This window comes from Hylobates moloch, unplaced genomic scaffold, assembly GCF_009828535.3.
Source record: "Hylobates moloch isolate HMO894 unplaced genomic scaffold, HMol_V3 SCAFFOLD_1, whole genome shotgun sequence".
NCBI classification, from domain to species: domain Eukaryota; kingdom Metazoa; phylum Chordata; class Mammalia; order Primates; family Hylobatidae; genus Hylobates; species Hylobates moloch.
In genome coordinates, this window is record NW_026652276.1 from 102,880,357 (window position 1) to 102,896,038 (window position 15,682).

The 15,682-nt window shown below is 43.2% G+C and overlaps 1 protein-coding gene across 7 annotated transcripts in view; it reads right to left on the reverse strand.

The window, feature by feature from the left end:
- GTF2I (general transcription factor IIi) overlaps positions 1–15,682 on the reverse strand; it is a 113,141-nt gene that overhangs the window by 16,628 nt on the left and 80,831 nt on the right. For all 7 annotated transcript variants that reach the window (XM_032756580.2, XM_032756554.2, XM_032756545.2 and 4 more), the window contains 7 exons: positions 15,553–15,618; positions 11,322–11,505; positions 10,007–10,065; positions 8,448–8,519; positions 7,286–7,469; positions 5,867–5,925; positions 514–585 (listed from right to left, as the gene is read on the reverse strand). In XM_032756580.2, the coding sequence (XP_032612471.2) occupies positions 514–585; positions 5,867–5,925; positions 7,286–7,469; positions 8,448–8,519; positions 10,007–10,065; positions 11,322–11,505; positions 15,553–15,618 (696 nt within the window). The remainder of the gene's footprint in view (positions 1–513; positions 586–5,866; positions 5,926–7,285; positions 7,470–8,447; positions 8,520–10,006; positions 10,066–11,321; positions 11,506–15,552; positions 15,619–15,682) is intronic.

Sequence of the window (15,682 nt, forward strand, 5' to 3'; positions counted from 1 at the left end):
TTCTGACACGTGAGAAAGTGGAATCCAAGAGAAATGAAGTCGTCTGCTTGGTTTCAGTAGCAAGTGTAGCAGTAGAAAGAAACAGAAACCCAGTTTCTGGGACCTTCCTTCTTTAGGTCCTGAACTTTTCTTCTTTTTTTTTTTTTTTTGAGACAGAGTCTCACTCTGTCGCCCAGGCTGGAGTGCAGTGGTGCGATCTCGGCTCACTGCAAGCTTCGCCTCCTGGATTCAAGCCATTCCCCTGCCTCAGCCTCCAGAGTAGCTGGGACTACAGGCGCCCGCCACCACGCCTGGCTAATTGTCTTGTTATTTTTAGTACAGACGGGGTTTCATCGTGTTAGCCAGGATGGTCTCGATCTCCTGACCTCCTGATCTGCCCGCCTTGGCCTCCCAAAGTGCTGGGATTACAGGCGTGAGCCACCGTGCCCGGCTGGTCCTGAACTTCTATACTTCATTCAGACATGGCCCTTCGTTGATATGTTATTAAAGACATAAATACTGGCTTTTACTTACCAAATTTCAAATTAAAAATCTCTTCTACTTGCTTCCGTAGCTTGGTAATTCTGACATTCCAATCTTCTTTGACTGGAAAACAAAAAGAAACCCGATAACCATGTTATTTATCGGTGCTGTTGCAAATCAGAATGGATTTTGCTAGAATGTACTCTTGTTTGCAGTGATTCTTTTTTGTTTGTTTTGTTTTGATGTTTTTGAGACAGAGTCTTGCTCTGTCGCCCATGCTGGAGTGCAGTGGCGCGATCTTGGCTCACTGCAAGCTCCGTCTCCTGGGTTCACGTCATTCTCCTGCCTCAGCCTCCCGAGTAGCTGGGACTACAGGCGCCTGCCACCACGCCCAGCTAATTTCTTTTTGTATTTTTAGTAGAGACAGGGTTTCACGGTGTTAGCCAGGAAGGTCTTGATCTCCTGACCTTGTGATCTGCCCGCCTCGGCTTCCCAAAGTGTTGGGATTACAGGTGTGAGCCACCATGCCCGGCCTGCAGTGATTCTCTTAATTCAGTTTTGTTAAAAGCAAACATTTGGGGTATTTTTTTAAATTAATTACTTTTTATTATACTTTAAGTTCTAGGGTACATGTGCACAATGTGCAGGTTTGTTACATATGTAAACATGTGCCTTGTTGGTGTGAAAATTTGGGGTCTTAAGGAAAATAATAATTTCCGGTACTTGCCAAATATCAGAAAAACTGCAGAAAGACAGAATTTTATTTATTATTTAGAGACAGAGTCTCGCTATGACGCCCAGGCTGGTGTGCGGTGGCGTGATCTCAGCTCACAGCAACCTCTGCCTCCTGGGTTCAAGCGATTCTCCTGCCTCAGCCTCCTGAGGAGCTGGGATTACAGGTGCCCGCCACCATGCCAGGCTAATTTTTATATTTTTAGTAGAGACAGGGTTTCACCATGTTGGCCAAGCTGGTCTTGAATGCCTGACCTTAAGTGATCTGCCCGCCTTGGCCTCCCAAAGTGCTGAGATTAGAGGCGTGAGCCACTGTGCCCAGCAGAGAAAGACAGAATTTAAATTTAAGTTTACATTGTAAATAAAGTGAAATTTGTCCACATGAAAGAGTGCTCAAAATCAGTGCTTCTCACATATTCCTCCTTGGAGAAGTCCCTCAGGGAACTCGGTCAGAGCAGGGAGGCCAGCTGCATAAGGTTCAAGGGCTCCCACACTAGTTTCAACAAGAGGGCCTTTGCTTTTATTTGCTTTCTCTACAGGCAATCCTCGTTTTATCTAACAGATGTGTGCCTAAAAATCTACATAAAGCAACACTTCACTAATCAAAGTGACTTTTCGCATCAGAAATCTATGATAAAGGGACGGAATTCATGTGGGGGGTTGGAGTGGACGCAGGCGTGAGTGGGTCCAGCAGATGGAAACACAGCTGCCAATTCTGGCCTGGCCTTAGCTTCTGCGGGAGGTGTGGGGAACTCTGCCTTCTACAATGTGATGCTGGACAGAGAGCTGTCTGTCACCTTCGACCAATTCCATGGCATTCAGGACACTGTGATAGGGGAAGGAATGCACTTTGTCATCCCATGGGAAAAGAAACCAATTATCTTTGACTGCTGCTCTTGACCACATTACGCACCAGTCATCACTGGGAGCAAAGATTGTCACCATCACACTGGGCGTCCTCTTCCCGCCTGTTGCTGGCCAGGTCCTTGCATCTTCCAATTATTGGAGAAGCCAATGAAGAATGTGCTGCCGTCCAGCACTGCGGAGCTCCTCAAGCTGGGGGTGGCTCAGGCTGACGCTGAAGAACCAATCACACAGGGAGAGCTGGGCTCCAGACAGGTGAGCAATTAACTTTGGAGCAAGCAGCAATCTTTGGGCTCCTCCTGGATGCTATGACCTTGGATCTGACCTTCAGGAAGGAGTTTGCAGAAGCAGTGGAACCAAAGAGGTGGCTCAGCAGGAAGAAGAGAGGGCCAGATCCATGGTGGCAAGGGCTGAGCAGCAGAAGATGGCGGCCATCATCTCTGCTGAGGGTGACTCCAAGGCCACGGAGTTCATCGCCAGCTCAGTGGCCACCGCAGGTGACGGCTTGATCAAGCCCACAAGCTGGAACCATGGAGGACACACTGCGTACCAGCCATCCAGCTCTCAGAACTCACCCACCTGCCCGTGGGGCCATCTGTGCTCCTCCAGCTGCCCCAGTGCAGGCCACCCTTCCCTGCACCTCCTCCAGCCAACTGGGCCACAGCACTAATGACTTTTACTACTGCCTTCCTTCTGTCCCCATTCCAGAAATCACTGTGCAATTTCATGAATGGCTTAAAGCAATGGACACAAAAGGAAAAATCACTTCAGAAAAAAAAGAAAGCAATGGTAAAAGACCTAGAGACATTATTCAGCTTCACTCACAGTGACAGTGGGGTGTGTTTTCCTATTCCTAAGACAACCATTACCTTTTAAACATCAAAATTTAAAAAGCAAACAAACAAAAAAACAAGCTATTATAAAGACACGTAGAATATCACTGATGTGGACAGCGTGTTCAGGTGTGGACGAGGTGCGGATGAGGATGCAGGTCAACTTGGAGACACTGCAGGATGACCGAAGCGTTTCTGGATGAGGAAAGGAGGGAAAGAGAGAGGAAAGGGGTCGGGGGGTAGAAGGTTCGCCTCAGTGTGGAGGTCATCTCTGATTGCTGATAAACGCAGTGGAAAATGTTGGAGGAGATCTGACAATATCGCTAAAGGTTGGTGGTTTCAGAAAATCTTATAACAGTTCCTTTACTTTAAAAGAAAACTCAGCATCTCAAGGGTTGAATGTGAGTTGTTTTTTCCCTGTGGATTTCAGAGTAGGCCATTCAGGCACAGAAAATAACTCTGGATGAACCACATTTGCATACTACCAATAAAGACCTCGGACTCTCCTCCTCTATTAACTGCTCAGCCTCCTCTTCTGCCCCGCCCCCACCCCTTCCTCCCCCACCTTGCTCTTCCCATGCAGGACTTCACAGCCTCCTCACAGAGCCAGGTGCCACCTCCCACTCCGTCATGTGCCTGGCTCCACTGCCTTCTCGCATGTGACATCTCCCTTTCACCAAGCTGAGGACACTGTGCACCCGTGTGTGTTTAAGCAGACAATTCTGATGGCCACAAAATTCTTTTATCATGTGGTCTGTGACTTGAATTGTCCTGTCCAAAGACTAATGCATGCTCCACGGGCAGGCCAAGTAAGGTGTTGTTGGAATGAGTAACCACCAAGCACCTTTAGTTCCTTCCAAGATCTTTTATGAATGGGACAAAGTCAACTGCTGTTAGTGACAATAAGAGTGGAGATTCTCCTTCTGGTGACGGCTGCTGCACTCTGGTGACGATGGCAGGTCCGGCACTGCTCCAGCACCCAATCCTTACAGTGACTTCTATGGCGCTTGCACATTCTTTATATAATACAGGCTTCACATTCTCAGTTTTTGCAGTCACTGTCACAACTGCCCCTAACAAAAGCAGTGACTGCACTCCTCACCTTGAATTTGAGCCTTGTCTTGAGAAATGAAGGTTTCTACAGGTTTCATCATGTTCAGACTAATCCAAACTGAAGATCTACCTCCAGGAGGATTTTTCTTTCTCCATTACTTCCCTGAGCAAAAAAATGTGTCACTTCCAATCTTCAATTCTTCACCAATATTTTGATTGCTTGACCAAATCAAAAGCATGCTGAGGTTAACCTATGAGTTAAGCATTGACTTTTATCTTCTCCACTGCAGGACTCCTGGACCAAGACAATTTTGTTACCCTGCTACAGAATTTCTCAGCCACTTTTCATGCCATAATCCACAAAAAATCTATTTGGCACACTGACTGACCTTCACTAATGGCCACAAGGTACTGTGAGAGCTGAAGGAGAAGTATTTTAGGGCACACCCAGGAACCCAACTTGAAACATTTGTTCACCTTAGTAGTCGTGAGCATGATTAACTGCACAAATCTGTATACACCTAATACACATACAAATTTCATACTTGATTCCTAACACTTATTTCCTAACAACAGAAAACTTCACGCTGCAGGGTACGGGCATTTATTGGTTCTTGGCAACAGAAGTTCCTAAGGTGGTCGATGATCTACAGATTGTGGTCACTTCCTCTGACATTACACAACGGCAAACAAAAAGGAAGAGGTCGGGTGCAGTGGCTCACACCTGTAATCCCAACACTTTGGGAGGCCGGGAAAGGTGGATCATCTGAGGTCAGGAGTTCAACACCAGCCGGGCCGACATGGTGAAACCCCATCTCTACTAAAAATACAAAAATTAGCTAGGTGTGGTGGCGTGCAGCTGTAGTCCCAGCTACTCGGGAGGCTGAGGCGGGAGAACTGCTTGAACCCGGGAGGCGGAGGCCCCAGTGAGCCGAGATCACGCCACTGCACTCCAGCCTGGGCGACAGAGTGAGGTTTCATCTCAAAAAAAAAAAGATAGGAAAGAAATAAAAATAAAGGCACACTTAGAGCTCTAATAAAGAAAATAACATCATTCATTGAACAGAGACTTCTTAGATCTTCCCTATTAGGCTGTGATATTTGTGTGCAGGTCAGAGTTATAGTCTTTGCCATTTTAGGAACAGGATACATATGAATAAACATTAAGGTCTAAATGCATATAGCAGGTACTATCCCCGAGCAGTTGAAATGTTTGAAACGTGGCTACTTGGAACTGAAATATGCTATGAGTATGAAATACGCGCCAACTGTCAAATAAAGAACATGGGATAAAGACCGTGAAATACTTCCTCATGTATTTCTTTATAATGATTACAGGCTGAACTAGAACGTGGAAGATTACACACATGGCTTGCATTTGTGGGGCACACTGCCTTTCTCGTGGATAGCAGTGGTCTATGGTCAAAGCTTGAGTTATCCACGCACTGCAGGTGTTCACATTGATAAATCAAGGAGTGCCTGGATTGAGCTTCTGCAAATGATTTTTTGGGGAGGCAGGGGAAGGAGGACTTCCATAATTTTAAAAGATTAACTTTTAAAAGCTTAAAAAGTATTGACCTGTGCTTTTTTTTTTTTTTTTTCTGAGAGAGTCTTGCTCTGTTGCCCAGGCTGGAGTACAGTGGCGTGATCTCGGCTCACTGCAAGCTCCACCTCCCAGGTTCATGCCATTCTCCTGCCTCAGCCTCCTAAGTAGCTGGGACTATAGGTGCCCGCCATCACGCCCGGCTAATTTTTTTGTATTTTTAGTAGACATGGAGTTTCACCATGTTAGCCAGGATGGTCTCGATCTCCTGACCTTGTGATCCACCTGCCTCAGCCTCCTAAAGTGCTGGGATTACAGGTGTGAGCCACCGCACCCGGCTTATCTGTATTTTTAAAAAAGGATTTCACAACTAGTTTACCTGGTGTATTCGTTCTTGGCTGAGTAACTTCTGTGGTACTGTGAGTCAGAAGTTCTGGTCTGTAAAAACAGAGTTGATATTAGTAATAAAGCATTTAGAAGCAACTCACAAGGCCTTTCTCACACAGCTGTGCATTGCCACTTAGTTTTAAATATGGTTCATTCTGCCTTCATTTTATAGCGAAAAAAATCATTTTGGTGACTTGAGTTTATTTTGAAAATGGCAACTTTCAGATACTTGGGTGAGACCTTCAAAGTCATCCTATATTTAAGATAAACAGGCGAAAGTCACTTTTCCCCCAAACCAGCTCAATTCTGTTTCTGAATCTTAGATGAACTGTCCCACAGCACAGCCAGAAGCAGCTTGCTGTAGCATCTTAAACGTTTCCTATCCCTTATAACTCCGTCCCAACAAACACACAGAGGCATGACCCCAATCAGTAAGCAACGTTTACCCTTTCACATCCCGTCAATGAGTGGAGAGAGGCCTTCTGTTCCTAACCCCGCACCCAAACTACCCATTGTGTTATCCTTCAAAATCAAGCCAGAATTACCTTTCTAAAGGGCAGATCCACATTATTTTCAGAGGGATCCACCTCGAGACCATCTCGTGACTGCCTCTGCTTTCGTAGGATCTGAGGCCTTCCTCCACTTGCCCACCCAAGTTGATCCACGCAACCCCACCACGCCCACGTGGCAGTCCTCACTCCACACACAATGGGTGAGTTCTGTGGATATGCCGGCATATTTGCCACCTCCTCCCCCTAGTAATATGATTTCCTTCACTAGAAACACCTTCGGTCTCTTCTGGATGCACAAATGACTGAGCTGGGTGTGCCATCCTTGCCTTCTCCCCTAAAAACGCTCAATAACACTTCATTGCATTTTTCTATTTTTTTTTTAATTATTATTTTGAGATGGAGTCTCGCTCTGTTGCCCAGGCTGGAGTGCAGTGGCGCGATCTTGGCTCACTGCAACCTCCGCCTCTGGGGTTCAAGTGATTCTCCAACCTCAGCCTCCCGAGTAGCTGGAACTACAGGCTCACACCACTGCTTTCCAGCTAATTTTTGTATTTTTACTAGAGATAGGGCTTCATCATGTTGGCCAGGCTAGTCTTGAACTCCTGACCTCAAGTGATCTACCTGCCTTGGCCTCCCAAAGTGCTGGGATTACAGGCCTGAGCCGCCGCGCCCGACCTTCAGTGTATTTTTCTCTGTATGAAGGCCCCAAAGACAGCGGTCTTGTTAGACCCAATTTTGCACATCTGATGCTTATACTAATATTTGTTCATTAAGTGAATCTAAATATTAATGCCTCATTGTCAATAGAAAGTCATAAGGTAAACAAAAGGCCCTTCTTCATCAAATTAACCTCTTCTCAGGGAAGACACTGAAACTATTTCTGCAGATTATCATCTTACCTTTTAATAACAAATTTAATTCGATTGCCCACTTGAATGATTTTTTCCAGCCTTGGGATTCCATACCATGAGGGACTTCGGAAAGGAATGTTTTCTGGCAGTCCTTCCACGTACAGATCATTCGGGTGTGCCTCAAATTTTTGGTACGGTACAGCCTTGGCTTCAGTGCTCCCCAAGGCTTCCGCTGGACAAAAATCAAAGCAATTCGGGAGACTACATTTGTATTGAAATCAGATTTTAGTACAATCCAAAGAAAGGCACAGGTCAATTTTGTTTTACTTGAAAAAAACTCTTTCTAGAAACATATTTATTAACTATTGAATAGACTTAATACAGCAAAGACAAGTAGAGATGACCGATCATCAACAGCCAGGTTTTGGCAGATTTAAGTGTCCTGGTCCTAAGACAATCTTAATAGCTCTGAGATCTTTAAAAGATTAAAGTTTGTTTTTCAGTATCCTTAGGAAGAAAAGAAAGAAAGAAAATCATCATGGACAATAGAGGACACAACCTAAATACTATCTGGAAGCAGCTTTTTGCTACTAACTGTTCAGGACTGTAATTACCCTCCTCTATCGGCTATGGCAAACTGGTACACATTTCCGACTACACTTTCATCTGCGTGGCAACCAGGTCAATGTTCTTTACCCCTTCAACCTCGTGAGCATGCCATTTTAAAGGAAATAACTTTCCACAGATAATTCATGGAATGGGGGCCAGGCGCAGTGGCTCATGCCTGTAATCCCAGCACTTTGGGAGGCTGAGGCAGGTGGATCACCTGAGTTCAGGAGTTTGAGACCAGCCTGGCCAACATGGCGAAACCCCATCTCTACTAAAAATACAAAAGTTAGCCAGGCGTGGTGGCGGACACCTGTAATCCCAGCTACTTGGGAAGCTGAGGCAGGAGAATTGCTTGAACCCGGGAGGAAGAGGTTGCAGTGAGCTGAGATCGCGCCACTGCACTCCAGCCTGGGCAACAGAGCAAGACTCCCTCTCAAGAAACAAAACGAAACAAAACAAAACAAAACACACAAAAAAACAGAGAAAACTAAAGCTGAGTCCTATTCACTGTATTTACTTTCCTAAAATAAAACCACATTTAAAAAAACATTACTCAGTAATACATTTTAGTTGAAGGGGTAATTAAAAAAAACAGACTTACCAAATTTTTTGCAGAAAAGCTGATCCACCATCTTTCTTAATTTAGTGATTCTGGCATACCATTCTTCCTTTACTGTCAAAATAACAGTAATACAAGTGTTCTCAATTTAATGGGTTTAATAACTTTGATTATTAAATATTATTACTATAAAATAAGAGGTATAACTTTTCCTTTTCCTATGACTAAAATTATTTCTAAGATTCGTGGCCAGGCACAGTGGCTCATGCATGTAATCCCAACACTTTGGGAAGCCGAGGCAGGCGGGTCACTTGAGGTCAGGAGTTTGAGACCAGCCTGGCCAACATAGTGAAACCCCATCTCTACTAAAAATACATAAATTAGCGAGGCGTGATGGCGCACGCCTGTAGTCCCAGCTACTCACGAGACTGAGGCAGGAGAATCGCTTGAACCCAGGAGGCAGAGGTTGCAGTGAGCTGAGATTGCGCCATTGCACTCCAGCCTGGGCAACAGAATGAGACTCTGTCTCAAAAAAAAAAAAAAGACAGTAATGAAATTATTCCTAAGATTCTAGAATGTATTTATTTCTAAAACAATGCTGACACTGTACACAAAGAGAAAGAACGAAACATTCGTTAGAGCTAGGAAAAAGCAAAACTCAGTGTATTCAGGAACAGCTAGCAGGTAATACTTGCTACAGGAAGATTAGGGATATGATCTTGCTGCAGTCCTTCTATCTTAGTAAATATCAACAGTGTGATTCCATTCTGTTTTGTCCTCACTCCACTCCACTCCAGAGCAAAAGCAAGCAAGAAAATCAATTATATTTCTATTTCTTTTAAAACATATCTAACAGGCTGGGCATGGTGGCTCATGCCTGTAATCCTAGCACTCTGGGAGGCCGAGGTGGGCAGATCACCTGAGGTCAGGGGTTTGAGATCAGCCTGGCCAACATAGTGAAACCCTGTCTCTACGAAAAATACAAAAATTAGCTGGGCGTGGTGGCAGGCACCTGTAATCCCAGCTACTTGGGAGGCTGAGGCAGGAGAATTGCTTGAACCCAGGAGGCGGGAGGTTGCAGTGAGCTGAGATCGCACCACTGCACTCCAGCCTGGGCGACAGAGCAAGACTCCATCTCAAAAAACAAAACAAAACAAAACAAAACAAAATACATCTAACAATCAAGAGATGATATAAATGGCTCCATGCTCTAAAAAGAAACCTTCTTATGTCCTGCACATCATGGACATTCAATGAATGCTTGTTCCACTGACGTGTGTAGACTTCAATAATAAACTGTTCAATGCATTATGCCAGATAAATCTTGCATCAAAAGTAGAACAAATATTGTTCTTTTACTTCTGTCTACCCACAAATGCAATATTTACAAGTATTTACAATGGGTTAATAAAAAGAAGATGCATTTATTCTTCTAGAAATTATTAGAATTTTGACAACATGAATTCTCCTGTAATGGCACATAATTAATAGTTAGAGACATATTATTTCATGTGGAAGGTAACATAAAGAAGAAATCAATGTTAAGCGTGAAATAATTATTGCACATAATCTTCTGATCTGCCTCGAGATTGAAGACCTACCTCCTGAAGCTGGCTTATCAAGCTGTAAATCTTCACGTGTTGAATTCAGAAGCTCATGTCTGAAAGGTGAGAATAAATACTCAATAATCACTAGGCAATATTCAGCAAACTAATAACGACTAGTACATATTTAACATTTAGTCAATAAGGCTGGTTTTGAAAAGAAAAGATAATCTGGATGCTTGAACACAACTAAATCTTTTTTTTTTTTCCTGAGATGGAATTTTGCTCTTGTTCCCAGGCTGGAGTGCAATAGAGCAGTCTCGACTCACTGCAACCTCCACCTCCCAGATTCAAGCAATCCTTCTGCCTCAGCCTCCCAAGTAGCTGGGATTCCAGGCGCCTGCCACCACACCTGGTCGATTTTTGTATTTTTAGTAGAGATAGTGTTTCACTATTGTTGGCCTGGCTGGTCTGGAACTCCTGACCTCAGGTGATCCACCCGCCTTGGCCTCCCAAAGTGCTGGGATTACAGGTGTGAGCCACCACACCCAGCCCACAACTAAATCTTAATTTGAGGTTTCTACAGAGTAAAAGCAAACTAATAATTGCAAGTTGTCTCATAAGGTGCTTCATGGAGCATGTATCCTCACAAGTAAAGAGGTAACTTTGCAACCCACAGGTCTTTGAAGAGTATTACAAAAATCTTAAATGGGATCCTTTAATGTCATATTGCATTCAAGACTATCTTCCTCCACACATCTACAAAAACAATCATATATTCCCACACATGCTTTAAAAATCTCAGGCCTATGAGGGCGAGGTGGGCAGATCATCTGAGGTCAGGAGTTCAAGACCAGCCTGGCCAACATGGTGAATCACCGTCTCTACTAAAAATACAAAAATTAGCCAGGCATGGTGGTGCACGCCTGTAATCTCAGCTACTTGGGAGTCTGAGGCATGAGAATCGCTTGAACCTGGGAGGCAGAAGTTGCAGTGAGCCGAGATTGCAACACTGCACTCAAGCCTAGGTTCCAATGTGAGACTCCATCTCAAAAAAAAATATATATATATATATCAGGCCTAAAAACAAAGTGTGGATTCTACATTCTTTAGCAAAAGTAGCAGAAAATTGTGAAAGAAAATGTGAGTTGCATGCCAATCCAGTGCGGGCACTGTTCATGCTTCGAATGCCAACACTGCATGACTGATGCAATGTTGGACTCAGAGAAATTAAAAAGTGGAAGATAAAAATACTTAAGATAACTCAAACTTCATCACATAGAACCTTAGTGGTGAATGAATACTTGTCAACAATAAAAAAGACGTATTATTCAGAAAAGAGACAAGAGTTCAACAGGAATCCAAGTCTTACTTCTTTATCACAAAACGAATCCTTTCCTTTGCAAGTAATATCCTCTCTAGGCGAGGAATTCCGTAAGTAGATGGTCTTCTAAAAGGAATTCCTTCAGGAAGTCCTTCTACATAAAGATCTTCAACATGAGACTGGAAAAGAGGGTATGGGATCGTCACTGGACCTTTGGCTTTTATGGCTTGAGCTATAAGGACAAAAAGAGAAAGAGATATCATTTAAACACAGTTTGTAGAAAAGAATAATAAATCATTGAATCTGCAGTGCTCTTTAACTTTTTTTTGTTTTTTTTTGAGGCGGAGTCTTGCTGTGTCACCCAGGCTGGAGTACAGTGGCACGATCTCGGTTCACTGCAAGCTCCGCCTCCTGGGTTCATGCCATTCTCCTGCCTCAGCCTCCCAAGTAGCTGGGACTACAGGTGCCCGCCACCACGCCTGGCTAATTTTTTGTATTTTTAGTAGAGACGAGTTTCACTGTGTTAGCCAGGATGGGCTCGATCTCCTGACCTCGTGATCCACCCACCTCGGCCTCCCAAAGTGCTGGGATTACGGGCGTGAGCCACGGCGCCCGGCCATGTGCTCTTTAACTTTTATAATTTGATCTTTACTTGTTATTGTGATTGAATCAGAAGAAAAATACTATGAGGGAAATAAAAAGAACATCAAAATTTCTAATATTCTGTTTATCAAAGTCTGCAGTGAAATATCCCATTACTTTAAGGCAATGTGGATACAGGCAGACTTTCTACAGAAATCTGAACCACATTACAAAGCCAGAAAAACACACCAGGTAATATCATTTAATACATATAGTACTAAATGGAAGAAGCAGTATTTTAAAAACATAAACATCACTGTAACCTTACTGGACTTATAAAAATACTTTCTGTTAAATGACAGAGGCAGGCTGGTCACAGTGGCTCATGCGTGTCATCCCAGCACTTTGGGAGGCCAAGGCAGGTGAATCACCTGAGGTCAGGAGTTCAAGGCCAGCCTGGCCAACATGGTGAAACCCTGTCTCTACAAAAAATACAAAAATTAGCCGGGCATGATGGCGGGCACCTGTAATCCCAGCTACTCGGGAGGCTGAGGCAGGAGAATCGCTTGAACCCGGGAGGCAGAGGTTGCAGTGAGCCGAGATTGTGCCGTTGCACTCCAGCCTGGGTGACAGAGCAAGTCTCCGTCTCAAAAAAATAAAATAAAATAAATAAGTATAAATAACAGAAGCAAAAGATTCTCCTGAACTACAACATTTCTGCTAACATTTATTTACCCAAGAGTAAAATAATACAGTGACTATAAACAGTTAAGAGTGTGGGGACTATTAAAATCAAACATAACAAGTGGCCTCCCATCAGAAAAGCTCCATTTTTTTGCCTTCATTGTGTGTAAAAGTCTATTTGTTGAACATTAATATTTGTACTAAAATTTCAAGTGTAACATATTACACATTAGCGCTGAGTTAGAGTTAGTATCCTCTGTCGTACACTAAACTTGAATATTGTATTTATATGTCACAATGAAAATATTGCTCCATAAGGCAATTACGATTAATATTGCTTTGAAATTATAAAATGTGAAGATGTTTTTATAATTTCACAACAGTTGGTAAACATTATTTATTGTCTTGTATACAAAATAATCTAATAAATCACCATCACAACAAAAGCCCCACAACATAACCTGTTTCAATTCATGAAAAGCACTGACATTGACGAAACTGATATAGTACATTTATAAAACTGTAATAATTATTTTAACTCAGAATAGCACTAAATAAAGAATATAATAAAAATATAAGGCCAGGGGCCGGGTGCGGTGGCTCACGCCTGTAATCCCAGCACTTTGGGAGGCTGAGGGGGGCGGATCACGAGGTCAGGAAATCGAGACCATCCTGGCTAACATGGTGAAACCCTGTCTCTACTAAAAATACAAAAAATTAGCCGGGCGTTGTGGCGGGCACCTGTTGTCCCAGCTACTCGGGAGGCTGAAATAGGAGAATGGTGTGAACCCGGGAGACGGAGCTTGCAGTGAGCCGAGATCGCACCACTGCACTCCAGCCTGGGTGACAAAGCAAGACTCCATCTCAAAAAAAAAAAAAATGTATATATATATACACACACACATCTACATATATATATATATAAACAGGAAGCATTTATTACATGTATACCAGGTATTACGTGAAGCACTTTACTAACTTATCAATCTCCAGGCTAGATCTTCAGTTCTCATGACCACAAAAGAGGATACTAAGACTCAGACAGGAGAAGAGACGTGGCCAGGCACTGTGTCCCCAGAGCCTATGATCTTACCACTAGGTTACAGTGCTTCCAGGTAGCTCATGCTATGAAGTTTTTGCTTCAGAACAAACCAATAAAAAACACGAGGCCGAGAGCAGTGGCTCACGCCTGTAATCCCAGCACTCTGGGAGGCCGAGGTGGGTGGATCACCTGAGGTCAGGAGTTCAAGACCAGCCTGGCCAACATGGTGAAACCCCTTCACTACTAAAAATACAAAAATTAGCTGGGCATGGGGGCAGGCACCTATAATCTCAACTACTCAGGAGGCTCAGACAGGAGAATTGCTTGAACCTGGGAGGCAGAGGTTGCAGTGAGCCGAGGTTGTGCCACTCCAGATTAGGCGACAAGAGTGAAATTCCATCTCAAAAAAAAAAAAAAACAAAACACACACACACAAAAAACCCATGGGCAAAAAAGGTGTAAGCTATTAAAAACTGGGAGAAGCACTGAGAGAACCTTAAGTAAACCACTAAAAATATGGAAAAGTTACTGAATTCATTAGCAAATTTACTCTAATTGTAGATTTTCATTGAGGGGTAGGTTATATTACTCATGATGAAGAAAAAATGCTCATTTAAGTTTATTAACACAAATACCATCAATATGGTTTATTGCATTTAAATTTTCACTTAAAGCTGCATATCATACAATTTTACAGCTTGTTAGTTAATGGCAAAGTAAATAGTCATCCAAATAAAAATGATAACAGATAATAAAATTGATATAAATGATAAAAGTAAAATGATTTTTATTTTAAATCATTTAAAATATTTTATAAAAAATAAAAATGGGCCGGGCACAGTGGCTCAGGCTTGTAATCCCAGCACTTTGGGAGGCCGAGGCGGGCGGATCACGAGGTCAGGAGATCGAGACCACAGTGAAACCCCATCTCTACTAAAAACACAAAAAAATTAGCCGGGCGTGGTGGCGGGCGCCTGTAGTCCCAGCTTCTCAGAGAGGCTGAGGCAGGAGAATGGCGTGAACCCAGGAGGCGGAGCTTGCAGTGAGCCGAGATTGCGCCACTGCACTCCAGCCTGGGCCACAGAGCGAGACTCCGTCTCAAAAAAAAATAAATAAATAAAAAATAAAAATGATAACAGATGATAATAACAAATTGCGAATTTCTTTGATCATTATATAAAGGTGGCTGTAGGATAGAATAGTAAAAGGACAAAGAAGGAATTGAAATCTAGCATCAACTCAGTTATACATCAAGATAAAAGCAGTGGCCGGGAAGGGTGGCTGATGCCTGTAATCCCAGCACTTTGCAAGGACGAGGTGGGAGGATCACTTGAGGTCAGGAGTTCGAGACAAGCCTGGCCAACATGGTGAAACCTCATCTCTACTAAAAATACAAAAATTAGTGGGGCATGGTGGCAGGCACCTGTAGTCCCAGCTGCTTGGGAGACTGAGGCAGGAGAATCGCTTGCACCTGGGAGGCAGAGGTTGCAGTGAGCTGAGGTCGCACCACCGCACTGTAGAGACTCTGTCTCAAAAAAAAAAAAAAAAAAAAAGATAGAAGCAGAGACAATAGGGGGATCTCAGCGAATACTGGATTTAACAAGTAGATTAACAAAAACTATCAGTTAAAAAATAATTTTTAATGAAACCCCCAAGATCCAGAGCTTTGTAATAAATATGTAATATAAATTCCCAAATATCCATGCTGGAAGTTTAAAAGAAATGTTAGCTGAGAACTACAGAAATACAACTTTTCCTTAGCTTTACTGTAATCTAGAAACAAAGCCTGTTTCTAATATTTAGACAGACACTACTAAGGACCTTACAATGAGAGACGTGTAAGTAAGTGTGGCACGGTTCACTGGCAGCCCTGGGCTGGGCTTGTCCACATCACCCCCATGATGAACAGTAACGCCATTGTGTAAATGCTCATGAACAAAGTATTACAGGAATTTTCCTGTTTAGACATACCATATTTCCTTTCAAACAATTCTTCAACTTGTTTACGTAGATCAGTGATGCGAGCATTCCATTTCTCTGAAAATTGAGCAAAAGTTAATTCTCATTAAGAAGTCCCTACCATCGGGGCAGCACTAGGGTC